This window comes from Callospermophilus lateralis, chromosome 9 (genome assembly GCF_048772815.1).
Source record: "Callospermophilus lateralis isolate mCalLat2 chromosome 9, mCalLat2.hap1, whole genome shotgun sequence".
In the NCBI taxonomy this organism is placed as follows: Eukaryota; Metazoa; Chordata; class Mammalia; order Rodentia; family Sciuridae; genus Callospermophilus; species Callospermophilus lateralis.
The window spans coordinates 19,071,719-19,089,880 of NC_135313.1; the positions used below are offsets into that span (position 1 = coordinate 19,071,719).

At 57.3% G+C, this 18,162-nt stretch overlaps 1 protein-coding gene across 16 annotated transcripts in view; it reads left to right on the forward strand.

The window, feature by feature from the left end:
• Positions 1–18,162, forward strand: part of Tns1 (tensin 1) — a 248,433-nt gene that overhangs the window by 193,387 nt on the left and 36,884 nt on the right. For 12 of the 16 annotated variants that reach the window (XM_077110303.1, XM_076865446.2, XM_076865445.2 and 9 more), the window contains 2 exons: positions 10,520–12,073; positions 17,833–17,919. In XM_077110303.1, coding sequence (XP_076966418.1) covers positions 10,520–12,073; positions 17,833–17,919 — 1,641 coding nt within the window. The remainder of the gene's footprint in view (positions 1–10,519; positions 12,074–17,832; positions 17,920–18,162) is intronic. The other 4 variants (XM_076865453.2, XM_076865452.2, XM_076865456.2 and 1 more) reach the window with 1 other exon arrangement.

Genomic DNA, 18,162 nt, shown 5'->3' on the forward strand with positions numbered 1-18,162 from the left:
AAACCTTGAGCGTTGCTATGATAGAGGAGCCATGTTCTCGGTCCCCAAGTTCCTGGCTGGTGCTGAGCTGGCATGAGTGGTAAGGGCTGGGCATAACCGGAGGCTGTGTTAGCAAAGGCATGGTTTCTAGATAGTGGGAGGTGCTGGGCCTGTTAGGTTCCTCACAGGGGCTGCAGGTAGGTTCTGCACTTTGATCAGAGTAATCAAGAACCGCTGGGAGCTATACTAGGTGTCTGAGGCCTAGGGCCTGGCGGGGTGTTCAAGAGGGTGACTTGTCAAAGGAGACCCTGGGGAGGACACCCACCATGTTCAGTTGAAGGATGCTCATTGGGGAGAGATCTGGCGTGTTCTGAGCCATCCCAAAGAGGTGGTAAACTTAAGGCCAGTTTACTATAGAATATGGGGCATGGAGATGTTTTTTTTCTCCAGCCACCAAAAGATGAGATGGGCTCTTTTTGAGAGACAGTAATATCCCACAACTGGAAGTATTTAGGTTCAGCTAAGACCAGTGTTTGCCAAACTTGGCTGTCGCTAATGCCCAGCTGGGGAGAGTTTTAAAATTCAGACTCCCAGGCACCGCCTCTGAAATTTCAGTCTCTGTAGGTCTAGGGTGGGGCCGGGGATCAGGGCTTTTATGAAACCCTACCGGAGCTTCCAGGGCAGCCGGTACCTGGATGGTGGTGGGGACCAGTGGAGGGGTTACCATTTGCAGGAGCCTTTGTATCATGGGGTTTTTAAGGGAGGGTATGTGGGTCAGGCTGCTTGTTATATATGAACTGATTCTAGGTGTATCTGTGTGAGTGCATATTAGAAAAAAAATGAATGTACTTTGTACACCAAATCTGTGATTTCATGCATCTTGATGCTTAGAGCTAGTTTAAGTTAAATATATTTAAAAAATTTATAGAATAATACAGATGGCATACAGATGGGCAAGTAAATATGAAGATTGTATGCAAATGAGAGCTAGGCTAGCAGTGTTGTGGATGGGTGGGGACAGGACAGGCTGGTGGACTGGGATAGCTTAACCCTTTCGAGAGCCTGTACTAGAAGGTTCTAGGGAGGTAAGGGGATCATTACAATAATTCACCCAAATCGTCTTCTTCCCCAGTTTGGAGCCTGAAGCATTGTGGACCCTTTTCTTGCCTCCCCTACCCCCCCCCCAATTCTTTAAATTTGGAGGGCTCCAGTGGAAGGGTGTGGCCTAGCATGAGCGAGGTCCTTGGTTCCATCTGTAGCAGGGCCAAAACAACAGCCGCAAAACCCCAGTGAGGTCTTTGGCACTGGGTTGCCATCTTGTCAGTGACGATATGGCAGCCAGTGTGCTCGTACAGGGCCTGGGGAACATTTTTGTTCTTTCCCTTATTTTTCCCTTTTACCTAAGAAGCAGCTGGCAGTGGGGGAGGGGAAGTTCAAAGGACAAGGTGTCTGGTCCCTGGAGCTCAGGCAAGCAAGCTGGGGAGACAGGGGGCCTGTGCCTGGCTGGCTCTCCCTCCTGAGCCTCAGTGCCACTCCTGGTCATGAAACTGTGGGCACCAGGGTGCTGTGGGCGCAACCCTGGGCTGCAGAAGCACTTTGGAGTCACAGGCTAATTGGGGTCCCCCTGCAAGGGCACACCATCGCTGAGGCTCACTGGGGTCTGGCTGCAGACCCCAGGCCACCTCCTGCCAACTCTTGGAAATGGATTGGGAGAGTCCACTAGATCCAAATAAGCTTCCAACAACCCGCAAGTAAGGGTTGGGATTTGGTGTCCTGCTGTCTATCAGCTGGACATTCCTGGCACTTTCAGGGCACCCTGGGATCACAGTGGGAACTCAGGGCAGCTGCTGCATTGGGGCCACCATTCAGTTGCCACAGAAGGGGAGCAGCCAATCAATTGGGCTTCTCAGGTGACCTGGAGATGCCCACTGGCACCTCAGGGCTAGGCGTCCCCAAGTGTCAAGGTCACTGGGCCCAAATTCAAAGCTCTTCCCCGAGAACTCTGCTTTGGCCTCCTGACCCCGTCCCCGAGGCCTGCCAGTGCCACCCAGCTCCTCCCAGGGAAGCACAGGGGGCTCGTAGGGTTTTACTTTTGGTGTTTTTCCTCTCCCAAGCCAAGGAAGTGTCCTGCCTCCAGACTCGGCCCCGTTGTGGCGAGAGCGGGAGAGGAAGGGGGGAAAGAGATTTCCACCTTATTGTTCAGCAGCTGGAAAGTTGTTGTCATCTGTCCCGCCTTCCATTTGCTGAGAATGGGGAAAAATGTGGAATATTTGGGAAAATAAATCTCAATACCCTCCTAGGAGTGTTCTCTTCTCTCTGGCCCTCGCAGCCTGGCCGGTCTACCCCGGGCTCAGCCTCCGTTTGCTTCTGGGGTCTGGCTCCCACTTGTCTCTGGGTTTGGGGCTGGGCTGGGCTGGGCTGGGCTGGAGCAGGGCTGGGCTGGACACTTCTCCCTGCCGGCTGGAGGCTCGCGAAGCCACTGTGATGTCATTCAAGCACTACATAGCTGCAGGATGATAAGTGGAGCCCTAGGGGCGCAGCTGGCTGAAATTACAGACAGAGTTTTATCCCACTGGCTTCCTACAAGCCAGAGTGAGGCCGAGGAGCCGAGAGGGGGAGAGCGCGCTCCGCTCCGGAGCAGAGGGTGTGTGCGTGTGAGTGTGTGCAGCACAGGGGCAGGCTGCGGGCGCCGCTGACTCCTCCCACCCGACAGGACAGTCCCAGGGAGCCTGAGCGGGACCCACGCACTCGCAGCTGCAGCCATGTAGGCATGATTTGAAACTTCAGGCACCAGGAGCGCATCGGGCCGGGCCGTTCTCGCCTTCCCCCTCTCTGTCCTGGATAGCCGTGTCGCCTGTGTGTGTCCTGGGAGGCTTTCTGCTGGGACAGGGTGGGGTCGCCTCTGTGCTGGGGGCCCTGGTGTGCCTCCACCCGACCTGGGAAGGGTGTGAGGTTGGGCAGGGCTGTGGCCTCTGGGTGCCTTTGAATGTGGACGTGGGGGACCTTGCTGTCCCTTTCTGGAGTTGCTTCCTGAGACAGGTAAGAGCCACTGTCATCTGGTGGGAGGGGAGCTGGGTGGGGAGGGTGGTGTGTCTGGGTCAGAGGTCCCCCTTGGGTGAGAACGGGGCAGGCGGAGGGACGTGCGGAAGTGTGGGTGGCCCGGTGAGACATTATTCAGGATGCCCTTCTCTCTGTGGCTGGAGATTTGGGGCGCCCAGTGCTCAGAGTTCGCGACCGTCCTCCCATGGGGCTCCCATTCACGCCTTTCTTCCCGGCTCTGCTGGCAGGGCCCTGGCGGCTGCACTGTCCCCCTGGCCAGGGCTCTCTGAATGCCAGGTTCCTGGCCTGGCAGAGAAGGGCTGGGGTTGTTGTGGGCTTGGGAGCTATTTTTGCCCTCCCGAGTGTGCCTGCGCTATCTGGTGCCCGGACGGGCCGGACGGGCGAGGGTGGGGAGCAGTGCCCCGGGCTCGGGCGATTTCCCTGGGCTGGGTGCTGCAGGCCAGGCCAGAGTCAGGAGGCTGACCTGAGCTGGCATTAGTTCTGCAGGCCTGGGCTGGCATGTGACCAGGGCAGGTTCCTTACCCTCCTGGTCCTGCTCCCTCGCGTCACCAGGAGATAAAGGTCACCGACAAGATCAGGTCTTCTGCCCCTGTGCCCTGTCTCTGGAGGGCACCGTGTGAACCAAGTCCGATGGTATCTGGGAATAGTGTCTCGAGTCCTTCCTGAGGGGGTTCTGGGAACACATCTGTCACATCACTGGGCTGAAGTCCCATCGGTCCTGTCCAGAGGGTCCGTCTTCCACCCTCCCTTCCTGCCCCTGCTCTTCCAGCCATTTTCACCTTGACGCCCCTTTAGGGGCAGGAGCACGGCAGTCTGTTGGGCACTTCCTTGCTGGGTGACCTTGGGGGTCCCGAGCCTGCCGAGCTTCACTGTCAGCCTGTAAAATGGCGAGTGTTTAGGGGATGGATTGGCCCCTAAGTCCTTCTGTTTAAAAGCTCCAAGACTTTTTAGATGCCCTGGGAGCCCCTCTGAGGTCCCTCTGCTGTCCTGAGGGCCTGAGGCCCAGGGAGGGGGCTCCGTGGGTGGGCAGGGGTCTGGGTGAATGCAGACTGGGGTCATTCAGACACCAGCCCTCCCTGTTCCCTGCTCCCTCTTTCTTTATTGGCTGAAACTAAGGATGGAGACGTGGCCAGGAGAAGCTCATTTGGCCCATCTTCCCTGGATCCAGAGGCTGGCTTATGGGTGACACTGGGGAGGTCACTTGCACAGGGTCAGAGCCACCTGTGAAAAGATTGACAGCAGCTCTGAGGAGAATCTTGTTCTCTTCTGTCCACTCTCTGGACATGCCGTGGGTCCCTTCCAAAGTGTGCTGTTAAGTAGGGAGGACAGGTGTCTGTCTGGCCACGCTTAGATTGCCTGTCTCCCACCTGTCATGTGTCAATGGCCTCCTCCCTGCGTGAGCCTGGGTCCCCTGGGTGGCACCTTCCTCCTGCCACCTTCCTGTTTCAGAGGCTGTATATCCTCTGTGTGGGTCCCCTTCAGTGGCTTGGGGATTTCCCTTCAGCCTACAATTCTGATGATCTCTGGAGCCCCCAAGGAAGCTCATTCCCTTTAGAAAGTTCTAGAATTCTCTGCAAATGGTGGTGATAAGGGGCTGCCTCAGTCTCCTGCTGGCTGGCAGGGGACAGGAAATGGGCCCAGCTAGAGGCCAAGGCCATCACAGATAGAGCCCTGGACACCCTTGCTGCCCATGCCAGGATGTCTCAGGAGGCACCCAGGTCTTGCTGGGGCTATGGACAGTGCTCTCTGGTCCTCTTGGTGCACGTTACCTCTTGGTATTAACACCAAGCCAAGGAAAACCTGTTGGGGTTCTCTGGACTGGATGCTTCTCAGGGCCTCCAGCCTGAAGGCTTCTGTCCTGTGTGTTCTCACTCTGGACACAGCGTGGTCTCCTTCACAGATGTCCTGGGTGACAGAGAGGGACCCCAGAAACTGTACCCTTACTTTTAGATGAGTACATCTTAACTTCTATAGAATTAGAAGTGTCCTTTAACTCCCTAAATTATGTGCAAAATGTATGTGTGTGTTAGAAAAGATTATTCTAGGCTGCGTGTCTCTCTTTTCTTATCCCTTTAGGAGTAGCTTGGAGTCCTCCTAGAACCCCCGATTTTCCACTGAGTTGCATTGGAGAAGACTGTCTCAGTGACTGACAGCTTTTGGGGGTACTTAATGTAGTGTAAGAAGCATTTATAGTACGTGCCAGGCTCTGCACTCTGTAGGGCTGTCCTGTACGGCCAAGTAAATTAGCATTGAACTCCAAGAGGCTCCATTCCCATAGACCACATTGGCATCCTCTGGGAACCAGGCCCTAGAGAGAGAGAGAGAGAAACAAAGGTTCTTCCACCAGGAGCACTCGGCCTCTGGAAGACAGACAGACATCAGTGATGACTGTGCAGTGGGTGTCAGAGGAGAGGTGACGCCAGGGGCTGTGGGAACACGGCAGAGCTTGACCTGAGTTTGGAGGTCAGTCCGAAGGAGGGCGAAGGGGTTTGCCCAGGAGTTTGGGAGACTCAGGGGCAAGATGAGGAGGGGCATTTTAGGAGTGGGAACAGCATGTGCGGAGACACAGGGCAGAATGTATAAAGAGTTTAGTGAATGGAGTGGAGGTGTTGGGGGTATTGAGAGTGGACCTTCAGAAGGCAGGCAGGACCTGGTGATGAAAGGCCTGGCATATCTGGCCGGGGTGGCTGTACCCTGTGGACGGTGAGAGCTGTTGAAGATGGAGGGCGGAGGATGGAGAGAGGAAGCGTGCCGAGAGCTTGGATACGCCTGGCCTTGCCCAGGGGCGTAGCTGCTGGACCCCAGCACTCAGCAGACCTGCAAGGAAGCAGCCAACCTCTTCACCTGGCGGCTCTGAGGCCAGCCTCGGAGCAGTTAAGTGGCTGCCACAGGCTGAATGGGCCATTAGGACTGGGCCATCTTTCTGAGCAGTGGGTGTGTCTGGCTGCAGGGGTGTGATGGAAGGACACACTTCCCCTCTGTCTCTGCTTCAGAACCACAGCCCTTCTGGCCTCCCTGGGACCCAGCCCCATCCTATGGCTCCCTCGTCCCTGCCTCCCCCATGGCCGGGGTCGTCTGAGGCTAAAGGGGTCACATGTCCAGAACTTGCTGTCCTGCCTGCCTCCCAGCCAAACCCCACTTCTCGACAAAGTTCACCCATCTCCCGGGTGCACGTGGCCTTTGATTCCCTACACCTATTTTTGAGGGGCTCAGATTCCCTCCTACTGAGGACCCAGCCTGCCCCCACTTGCCTGTGCCCAGGGAGGGCACAGAGCCTCTTCCTCTTGGCAACGCATTGATTTTCTTCCATGGTGGTTGGTCACTGCTGCTCTGGGTAATGTCTTTTAATGAATTGTTATTTGCTGAATATGGACCCAAAGGACTTTTTACCAACAAGGGCCCCATCCTGAAACCCTCGATAAATCATCCCTATTCAAAGCAGGCCTGCTGGAGGGTCAGGGAGGGGTCTCTCCTCGTGGAGTCCTCATCATGGAAGGGGTCCCTTTCTCTCAGTCAACCTGATGGCCACCTTTTGGGCGTCCCAGTTGGCCATCTGTTGGGACATGGACCTACAGGAAACCCTTCCTGCTAGGAAGTGGGAGGGGCTCCACTCAGTGTCTGGAGTGCTGTTCACATGTGTCTGGGTTTCCCAAGGTACTGTCCACCTGTGTGCCTGAACCCCAGGAGGCCTCTTTAAAATGCTGACTTGTGGCCCCACCCTGGCCTCCAATGACCCCGAATCTACATTTTTTTTTACAATCCCTGGAGGAGATTCTTAAGAACATCCAAATTAGAAAATAGCCACTCTGAAACCAAAGAGCCTTAGCACACACCCCCCACCCCGCCTTTTTTTTTGTCCTTTTTTAAGTATATGAGGCGGGTGCGAGTGGCCGACCCTGCGTCCTGGCCAGCGTAGTCCATCCAGCACCACACACACCTCCGCACAGAGCCCCACTGGGCGGGAGCCTCAGGGAGTAGGTCCGCATCCAAGTCAGCTGGGGATTTTCCTCAGATCCTTCCAAAAGCCTGACTCGCACATCTGGATGAGGGCCGAGGCGGAATAGGGCCCCTCGGTGAATGTCATCCAATCGCGCCGGGGGTGGGGTCCCGGCTTCCAGCTGCTGCCGAGAAGATCAGGGAGACGGTCAGACAAAGCCAGAGGGCCTCGGAGAGACTGTGGGCTTTTCAGGGTCCCCAGAGAAATGGTGAGGGGAAGGGCCCTGAGACAGATGTCAGGGCGGGCGGGGGCGGGGCCTGGGAGCACTGCACCCTGGGGTGCCTGGGCCTGTGTTTCTGCTCGATTTGGTTCCATGGCCACCTGTGCCAGTACCCTGACCCCCAGCCAGCCAGAGCCCCCCACCACCACCCCTGGATCCATGCCATCCCCGCTCCCTCTGAGAGACCAAGGGCTTCTCACCTTAGGTGACGTGGCCTGGCCAGGTCCATCCCGCGGAGGCTGCTGGGTCTTGGATCTGACAGCTCTGGGGGCCTCTCAAGCCATCTCCCCCAGCCCCTACAGGTCCCCTCTCTTTCCTCCCCCCTTGATTTTATCCTTGTCCTTGTCTGTCTGCCTCTCTCTTTGCCCTTCCTGCCTTGATGGATTGAAACCAGCCTTGAGTTCCGGCTTCTTGTGGTCCGGTAAATAGCTCTTAATGTGGTCGCGGTGGACAGGGAGAGGGAGGGACGAGTTTGTGTATGTGTGTGTGTGGGGGGGCACTTACCTCCATCTCTGCGACAGGGGGAGGGGAGCTGCTCCACAGGTTGTGCCCACACGCTGGACCCTGCAAAGCCCTCCAGGGCTGGGCAGCCCTCTTGTCCTTGATCCTGCCCTTGATTACAAAGAGGAGGGCACTCAGTTCTAGGCAGACTGGCCTGGAGCGCATGGCCCTTGTGGCCAGCACAGGGCAGTCAGCAGCGACTGGCCCCTTCTTTGAGGACAGCAGGAAACACATTCATTTGCAATTAACAAACAGGATTTAATTAAACAATTTATACCTCTTTGATTTTCTTACTGCACGTTGGTGGTTTAGCAGTCATTGTTTCTGATTTTGCTATAACAGTAGCCCGTGTGTGGGTCAATCATGGAGCGGAACAGGGTTAACACTGGCATGAGGCATGCCCAGGAGGGGTACGGAAGGGCCAGGGCATCAGGTGGTGGGGATCATCAGGCAGTCTCCCCGCTGCCTCCCACCAGTTTAGACCTGGCCCCAGCCCTGTGACCCAGGGCCACCACAATAACACTGTGGCCCCTTATCACTCGGGGCTGGCTGCTGGCTGAGGTCCCAAAGCCTCAGGGAAAACTGAGGGCAGAGCTGGTTCTGCAGCACACAGGGACCGCAGCGCATCTAGCCCCCAGCGCGTGTGGGGTCCGTGGGTGCCTCCTCGCTTGCAATCTCTGTGCGGGCTCTTGATGACGTCACTGGGCTGCTGTGGTGTGTGTGTGTCGATCAGCATGTTCCTGTTCTGTGGTTGTCTAATCACTTGTTTTTGGCCGTGGGCTTCTGTACAAGGGTTTATTTTTAGAGACTGTCACTTCTGGCCCGAGGGCTGATCCTTGGGCAGGGCAAGAACATTTGTATTTTCTGAAATGTTTGTGGCTTTAAATTTAAATATTTATTTTGGGGTATTCCTGCCTTTTATGTGTTTATTCTACTGTGTGTGTGTGTGTGTGTGTGTGTGTGTGTGTGTATGGGGGGGGTGGATGTAGCCTAACACAAATTTCACGGTCTTTTAAGTAAATTAGCTCTGATTGTCAGGCGCAGCCCCCTCGCCCCAGGTGCTGTGTCTACAGATCTGTCCTTTTGGATCAGCTACGTAGGTACCACCTGCCCCCAGGGCTAGAGACCGCGGTGTGTGCAGTGCCGAGCACCAGGGTTGGCACTTGGGGAGCACACGCTGTCGCAGCTGCTGTTCACCACGCCGTGCTGGCTGTGGTTCTTGCTGTGGGGGTCACCTCGCCGGCACAGGCCCCTGTGTTTCTGATTTGGTGACTTCTGGTTGGTGTGCGCCTCAGGGTCTTGAGTCGGGTTCAGTGTGTGGCTGCTGGGTGTGGGATGGGGTGGATGCAGTCTTGGGAGGGGGTGTTTTACCTGGGGGGGGCTGGATTGCAGCGGAAGGTGGGGCCCTGCGTGAGGGCGTGGGGTGTATGCCTCGGGTCTGGAGCGGGGCTGCTGACTGTACAGGGTGTGAAATCACTGAGCTCCTCTGGGTGGGGGAGGTTCTTGCTCCTGAGTCAGCCCCCTGGCTCGGAGCCACCCACAGCTCACTTTTTCCTTTCAGAGAAAGTGTTGCTTCTGGGGGTCCCTAGAGCTGCCTGCAAACAAAAGGAGAGCTCTCCCCAGCGAAGACCTCTGCTTTGTGTTCTCCATCCATCCCCAAGGTGTCTCCCCTGCCACCCTGGTGCCTGAGCCCCTGCCCAAGCACCCCACATGGCGCCCTCTACGGAGGGAGTGCCGGTCCCCTCTGGCACAGGACTGCTGGCTAGTCAGCTGCGTCTTGGCTCAGCTCCTCAGGGGTCCTGGCTGGCCCTCTGGTGGGCCTGCTGCCACCCTGCCCTTGACTGGTGCCCCTTTTCCTGCAGGCTGAGTGGTGTGGGCTGAGCTTGTCGTGGTGGGCAGGGTCCATGCGCAGGGGACAGTGCTGGGGGAGGAAATGGGAGAGACTTCAGAAAATGTGGCACTGGGGAGAATGAATGGCGTTGTATGTCTGAAAGGCTCCAGAAAATTCTTTGTATTGAGCCAAACTTGGCAGTGGAGGCTGGAGGGCGAGTTTGTCTTAGAAAGGCCCAGTGCTGCCTGCAGCCTCCCCTCTCCAGCCCCGCCCCCGTGGGCACGCACCCCGCGCTACTGCCCTTGAAGGCTCTTCCCCCACTTCCCGGGGCCAAGGCTGTCCTCAGAGGTGGGCTGACCCCTCCGGTGCATTCAAGGCGCAGCCCACCTCTCCTGGAGTCAGCCCCTAACCCAGAGCAGGAATTCAAGGAACTCCCCAAGACGTGCTGGTGGCCGGGGATGGTTGTGCTGTGCACGACGTCACTGTTCAGCAATGGATGGTCCTCAGGATGGACACAGCTCTCTGGCCACGGACCCGACACGGCTCAGCTCGACTCGTGTCGGCGCGTTTCAACGTGTAGCCTTCTGTGCTCAATGAATAGTGGCAGCTCATGGGGTCCAGCCTGATTCTATGATTGTCCTATTGTACAGACGAGGACCCTGAGGCCCAGAGAGTAATTCAAGCCTCTGTGTCCAGGAAGCTGGTGAAGAGCCAGAGACGGGCCTGGGTGGGCGTTTGCCCTCAGGACTCCTTGCCCAGTCCTAGGCTCTGCTGCCTGGCCCTGTGTGGTAGGGTCCTTTGTCCCTTTCCTTTGTGCCTCCTCAGAGTGGCAAGAGGAGACTTGGGGATCCAGACGGGGCTCTAACTCTTTTCCTTGTGGGAACAGCTGCCTGCCGGTGACATCTGCCGTCTCCTTGCTCTGTCCTTGCAGAGGTGGTGGGACACACCCAGGGGCCACTGGACGGGAGTCTGTACGCCAAGGTGAAGAAGAAGGACTCCCTGAACGGCAGCACCGGGGCCGTCAACGCCGCGCGTCCTGTCCTGTCGGCCACCCCCAACCACGTGGAGCACACGCTTTCCGTGAGCAGTGACTCGGGCAACTCCACAGCCTCCACCAAGACCGACAAGACGGATGAGCCTGTCCCCGCGGCCTCCGGTGCCCCCGCTGCCCTGAGTCCCGAGGAGAAGCGGGAGCTGGATCGCCTGCTCAGCGGCTTTGGCCTAGAGCGAGAGAAGCAGGGCGCCATGTACCGCGCACAGCACCTCAGGTCCCGCCTGGCCGCCGGCCCAGCTGTGTCTCCCTCGGGCCGCCACGTTGTCCCAGCCCAGGTCCATGTCAACGGCGGGGCCTTGGCCTCTGAGCGGGAGACAGACATCCTGGATGATGAGCTGCCCAACCAGGATGGGCACAGCGTGGGCAGCATGGGCACGCTGTCCTCTCTGGACGGGATCACCAACACCAGCGAGGGGGGCTACCCAGACGCCCTGCCCCCACTAACCAACGGCCTGGACAAGGCCCACCCTGCGGAACCTCTGGTCAATGGCGGGGGCTACCCCTATGAGAACGCCAGCCGGGCAGTGCCCGCCCATGCTGGCCACGTGGCCCCCATGCGACCCTCCTACTCGGCGCAGGAGGGCTTAGCTGGCTACCAGCGGGAGGGGCCCCACCCGGTCTGGCCCCAGGCAGTGACCACCTCCCACTACGGCCATGACCCCAGCGGCATGTTCCGCTCTCAGTCCTTCCCGGATGCCGAGCCCCAGCTGCCCCCAGCTCCAGCCCGCGGGGGCAGCAGCCGGGAGGCCGTGCAGAGGGGGCTGAATTCATGGCAGCAGCAGCAGCAGCAGCAGCAGCCGCCGCCACAGCCTCGCCAACCTCCTCGCCAGCAGGAAAGAGCCCAGTTGGAGAGCCTGGCGACCGGCAGGCCCAGCCCCCAGCCACAGGCAGAGCCCCCCGCCTCCGCTCTCCCAGAGTTCCCCAGGGCGGCCTCTCACCAGGAGATCGAGCAGTCCATCGAAGCGCTCAACATGCTCATGCTGGACCTTGAGCCAGTCTCGGCCGCCGCCCCCCTGCACAAGTCCCAGAGTGTCCCTGGGGCCTGGCCAGGGGCTCCCCCACTCTCCTCGCAGCCCCTCTCGGGCTCTTCCCGCCAGTCTCATCCACTGACCCAGTCCAGGTCTGGCTCCATCCCCGGTGGGCACTCCCTGGGAACCCCCGAGCTGGCCCCTCCCGGCCGGTCTTACTCACCTTACGATTATCAGTCGGGTCCAGCTGCGTCCAACCAGGGTTTCCGTCCAAAGAGCCCAGCCTCCTCATCCTTCCTTCCAACCACCCATGGCCCCCCAGGGCCTCAGCAGCCCCCAGCCTCTCTCCCTGGCCTCACCACTCAGCCTCAGCTCCCACCAAAGGAAGTGGCCTCGGAGCCCTCCCGAACCCCAGAGGAGGAGCCACTGAACCTGGAAGGGCTGGTGGCCCACCGGATAGCAGGTAAGAGCCTCAGGGGCCGTCAGACGTGGACATTCCCTCCTCCCTCCCTCTGCCCTTCCCTCGGGTCTCGTTGGCCTTGCTGGGGGAGGTGCAGTGTTGCTGTGGCCTGGGAGGCTCTCAGGAGCTGGGGCCCAGCCACCCTCCACATCTACACCTCAGAGAGTCTGCAGTCTTGTCAGGGGACAGGCATCGACAGGTAATTCCACAACAGTACAAAGTGCGCTAGGACAGAAGTGAGACGGAGCCCCAGAGCTCGGGGAAGCGTGACATCCCACCCAGGGCAACCAGGGAGAGCTTCCTGGAGGTGGTGACTCAGGGCTGGAGTCCAGACTTTCTAGGTGGAGAGGAGACTATGAGCCTGCCTGCCGGGCTTGTTGTCCTCTGACTTCAGGCCCTTGGGGTAGGAGAAGGCGGAGGGAGGTCTCTGTGGACTCAGTTTCCCTCTTAGACCCTCCCCGAGGCCATGATGAAGCCCCTGGGCTCCATCTGAGTGTTCAGCCTGGTGAGGGCCTTCAGGCTTGTTTTTGTGAGGGGCCAGGGTCCCCTTCTCAGTTAGCTTTCCCGTGAGTCCTTGCCCAGGACCAGCTCCTCTTCCTGTCAGAGCAAATCCAGAAAGATACCTACGGAGGGAAGAGAGAGCAGGAACCAGGAGAACCTACTGGGGAGAAAAAGGCGAGAGAGAGCCAGTGTCTCGGCCACCCTGCGCAGCTTATGACTGTTCCCAGGGACAGCCAGGCTGGGGGGAATCCTCGCAGTGGACTTTGTCGTGAGGCGAAAAGCCGGACGGGGTGGCCCCAGGACTGGGGTGGGGTGGGGTGGGCCTCGTGCCCAGCCCTCAGCTGACCGGGGGTGAAACTCGAGGGAAGGCAGGCTGGGCAGCTGGCTCTGCCCTCCACTACGTTGAGGGGAAGCTGAGTCACCGTGCCAGCTGCAGGGAGGAAGGGAGGCACCCTCCTGGGATGGGGAAGCAGCTCACAGAGGCCAGCTGGCTCTTGGGTTGGGCCAGGCCCTGGGTGCCCTGGGTGCCCTATCCTTCAGGGCAGAGCAGAAACCCTGGAGAGCTGGGGCAGGAGGTCTTTGTTGCTTTAACCAAGCATCAAACCCAGGATTGAGCATCCCTGACTCTCTACGGGCGAGATGCTCCATGGGTGATCCATCTGGGGCTTGACTTCTGCTTCCTCCCACATGGGGGCCGTGACATAAGGGCACCTCCCTGACTGCTTCGTCTGTCGAAACCAACCCATTTCCTCCAAGTCTTGTTGAGGCGGGAGGGACAACGGGGCCATCCAGATTCCCTGGGGATGCCATTCCCCTCCCCGTGTTGAGGTGGTCTGAAGAACAGTGGTGCTGTGGTCTAATGATGAATAGGATCCAGGGCACTTCTCTGGGGAGGACACAGAGTGAGTTTCTTTATCTCCCAGAACGTCCCTTAGAGCTCTCCTGGAGCTTGGTCCAGAGGAAGCCCTACTGCTCAAGCCCTGGGGGGATGTCCTCAACCAGCTTCTGCGGTCTTGGCTGCCAACTTCCGTACCCTGTAGCCTCTCAGGTTTTGGCTTTCATGAAGCCATGGGGTTGGTGGAGGGCATTGTTGGCAGAGGGTCCCTTTACCTAAGCCCATTACCATCTTGTCTACCAACCACAAATGACTCAGGAGAAGGGGTGAGATGGATAGAGAGGGTAGTTGTATCTGGTACCCAGGGCTCTGAATTCGTCTCTTTGGTCTATACCCTGTCACGAACAGAATTTCTTATGTCAGGCTCTGCGTGCAGAATTTCCTTAGTAGCCCTTCATGGCACCGAAGGGCCCTCAAGTAAGATCAATGTGTAGGGCTTTCTGGGAGGCAGGGAGGATAGACTTTCAGCATCAGTTCTTCCTGCTCCTTCAACATTCTGCTGCAGGAAGTTGGGACTTAAGTGTTCACATGTAACTAGGAAGCTCAGATCTGGGGAGGACCTCTTCGTGGCCATGAACTTGATCTGGTTTCTCTTGGCTTTTATCCCCTAGGTCTTCCTCCCCACCTTAGCTGTCCTTCATACCTCAGCACTCTGTTTGGTTCATTCCACTTTGATCCAACTACTGTTCATGTCTGATTTCCGATTAAATCTTAGAGACTGTAGGAACAATTTTCCTAACTTGAAAATGAGAAGGCAGTAGAAATCTATAGCACGTGCCACATTTCCTTGTGAAATGTTGGAAGCATTCCTGTTATAGCCATGGGACACAGTAAGGATGTCTATTATCACTACTGTCATTTAACATTGTATTGGATTCCCCGTCAGTGCAATAAGACAAGAAAAAGAAATAAGAGAGTTGAGGAGTACAGTGGAGGTATCTGATATTCCTGATTCTGTGATGGGACTGATATTGGATGCCTAAGAGGTAGAGATTTCAGTGCATGTTGGAAATCGGATATGGATCTTATCTTTAAGGAGTCTCAAGTTTAGTGCTGGGGGTGGTGGGGAGAAGTAGAACTTTAAGATGAGGTCATTCATAATAAAAGAGGTATGGAGAAAGCTCTGTGGGAGAGAAGAGGTCACTAGCAGCTTGGTCGTGGCAAGGATAGGAAGGTAGAGGAAATGTTTGAAGAACCGTGAGCATGTGGAGAGCCTCCTAGACTGTGAGAGGGAGACTCAGGAAAGGCAGCCAGAGGTCTGTCTTGGGATGGTCTTAAATACCAGCCTAAGGAGCTTGAAGTTCACCACTTACCAACAGCGGAAATCATTCCTGTGGTTAGGCAGGGGAATGTGCCACACAGCTGGGGTTCAGGAAGGTGCGTCTGGTGAGACCTGGCAGGAAGAATGCAAATGGGCGCGATTTTGACCTGGGAGAGGCTGGGAGCTTATTAGATCACCTTGGCAATGGGGACCAGATTAGGATGCTGACCTTGGGCATCCAAAAGAAGAAGATGGTGCCGCGGCCACCGTGGGAGGAGGGCCAGTCAATCGCAGATTGATTGACAGTCGGGGGGATCGAGGATGGCTGAAAAGCACCGTGGTTGCCTGGCCCTGTGAGCCGGCTAGCGTGGTTAACGAAGCCGCAGGGTCTGAGGGGTCAGTGGGGCCTCCACACGTGGCTGATGGAGTTGGATCTTGACCGAGTGGGAAGAGCTGCAGACTTGGGGATTTTCCTCCCAAGGGTGGAGGTTAGAGCTCCGGGCACGAATGAGACCTCCATGTCACCATCATGGAGGGAAAAGAAGTTAGGTCAGAGGGGCCATGAGCGGAAAGGGAGGCTAGGAAGGGGGTCTGAGAACGACGCTCAGGGTGGTGACAGGAGCCAGGGCAATGTGTCATCGCAAGGCCAGGAGAGTAAAGGGTTTCAAGGAGGAGGGGCGGGGAGGTGAGCGGTGTCCACTGGAGACACCAGGAGGAGGAGGAGGAGGAGGAGGAGGAGCAAGAGGCTAAGCCCCCGGATTTGCCAGTTAGGGGCCTGGAGATTTTCAAAGGCATGGTTTCAGTGGAGTGCTGGTGACAGAAGCCAGACAGCAAGGGACCGGGGAGCGAGTGGGGATGGAGTGAAGACAGCCTGCCAACTACTCTTTGGAGTGGTTTCATGATAAAAGGGGAGAGAAGGGCAGCCAAAGAGGTCAGCAGGACATCAGAACTTTCTGGAGAGCTTGGGGTCGTGGGAATGCTCTCAGGTGAAGGACGGAGCAGGGGAGGCTGGAGACGGGGAGGAAGGAGAGGAACAGAGAGGAGAAGGATGAAGAGATTGATAGAATCACGTCTCTGAGGCGGTGTGAGAGGACGGGCCTGGGAGTCCAGTCTGAGCCAGGAGCTGCGATACTTCTTCATGAAATTATAAAGAATGGATGAAGATATATGGAGATACTTGATGTCCAACTTGGAGAGCTTGGATTAAGAAGCCCCCCCCCCTTTTTTTTTCCTTTTCTGTATGAATCCAGGGCTAAGTTCAAGGCCCATTCCATCCCCCATTCAGCAGGAGCTGGAATCTGTGCTACTCACTAGTCTAGGCTCTGAGAAAATGGTGGCAAACAACAGGTTAAGCCTTGGTCCTTCTGGCAGAGTTGGACACTGAGTAAATGAACAAGTAGATACATAATTTTTCTGATGACTGACAAGTGCTATAGAGATCAAATAGTGAAGTGACAGTGATGGGGAGAGGGCAGGGAGTGGTTGCACTTTATATGCATGGTCAGGGGACGCTCCATGGGGCAACAAGGGAATGTGCCTCATGGGGCAGCAAGTTCAAAGGCCCTGAGGCAGAGTGTGCCTGGTATGGCTAGAGCAGAGTGACCAATAGGAGGTCAGAGAGTGGTGGAGTGGTCCTGGCATATGGTTGGTCTTGCAGGGGATCCTAAGAACTTTTGTTTTTGCTCTGCATGGTGTGAGAAGCCTTAAAAAGGATTTGGTCCAAAGAGTGATGTCATCTGACTTGTCCTAAAAGGATCAGTATAGCCAGGATGGAAGGAGGGAGGCCCATTAGGAGGCTGCTGCTCTCCATCAGGATGGGAACTGTGGAGGTGTGAGGCTGGGCTTGGATCGTAGATGTGTTTTGGAGGCACAGCCAGCGAGGGGTACAGGTAGACTAGATATGGGATGTGAGAGAAAAAGCAAAGTCAAGGACGACTCTAACCTTGGAGCGGCTTGGTATTGAGAAGGGTAAGATTTGAGAAGAGCTGGCCAGAGGGAACCGGAGTGTGATCTGGGGCACCTTGGGTGTGAGATGCTCAGGAAGCATCTGAGATGGTCAGGTGGTAAGAATCAGGAGTTTCAGGGGGACAGGTTGGAGCTTAGAGATGTGGGGGCTGTCGGCAGATGCAGGCCAGGTTAAGCTAGCAAGGGGGAACTTTCCCGTGGGGAGAGATCCCCGGGATCAAGACTGGCCCCCGCTGGGCATGTGGCCCACGCCTGTTATCCCAGGGGCTCAGGAAGCCGAGACAGGAGGATTGTGGGTTCAAAGCCTGCCTCAGCAATGGCGAGGCGCTGAGCAATGCAGTGAGACCCTGTCTCTAAATAAAATACAACATAGGGCTGGGGGTGTGGCCCAGAGGTTGAGTGCCCCTGAGTTCAATCCCTAGTACCTTCCCCACATCCCGAAAAAAACGTTTGGCCCTGTGGGGTGAAGAAGGATGGGGGTCAGCGAGGTGAGACATGGCTGAAATAGCAGGCCCTTCTGCTGCAGCAAGCAGGTTCATTTTAGGGACTTTTCTGATGGCGCCAAGTAGATTTGGGTGGAGCAGAAAGAGCCAGGGGCTCCCCAGGGGAGAGGACTGCCCACACGGGCGGGTGTGGCTGACAGCAGAGGGCTGAGGGATGCTGGCATGCTAGGGAGTGTGACCTGGGTTCAGGCAGAGGCCGGTGACCACGAGAGAAGGGGAGGTCCTGGGTTGGTCAGAGCTGGCTGAGGAGTGAGTGGGGCATGGGGTCGGAGGACCGAGGTCACCTGGTCCCAGGCGGGCAGCTTCTTGCTCCACTCTGGGGTTAGGAGTGAGAGGGACTGGTATCTTGCTAGCCAGCAGTAGGCCACCCGTCCTCTGGGGAAGCGAGACCCCAGATCCACCCTCTCTTCTTGCCGTACTCCCTCCCCAGCCCCTCCAGTATGTGGCCCATCCCAGGCAGAACACCAACTAATCTCGATTTTCTCTTTGTTTGTGTTTTGTTTCGTCTTGTTTCGTGCCTGTCCCTGCATGCTCTGCGTGGCCTGTGTCCACCTGTCCCCTGTGCTTTCCTGGCCTGGTGTCTCCCCGCCCGCCTGCCTCCCACCCTTGCTGGCTCCCCTGGGGTTGGGGTGGGCAGCGTACAATGCCAAACTGCAGGACATGGGGCAGGGTGGCCACTTCCGGCCCCCTCCTCTCCACCGGCTGCGATCTGCCTCCCTCTCTGGTTGGTCCCCTGTCCCTGCTCCCTTGGCCCTCGGTTTAGCTCCTGGTCTCTCTCTCTCTTCAGACCTGGCCAGCTGCCTTCTCTCCTCCCGGCCCCATTCCCTCCTGTCCCCGTCTCCCCTCTGCTGGGTGCTTGTCCTCTTTCCAGCTCTCCCTGGCGCTCTCTGCTCTCCCTGATTTTCTCTCTGGCCTGCTCCTTACCCTCTCTTTCCTCCCCGTCCTCTCCAAGTCCTCTGTCCCTCCT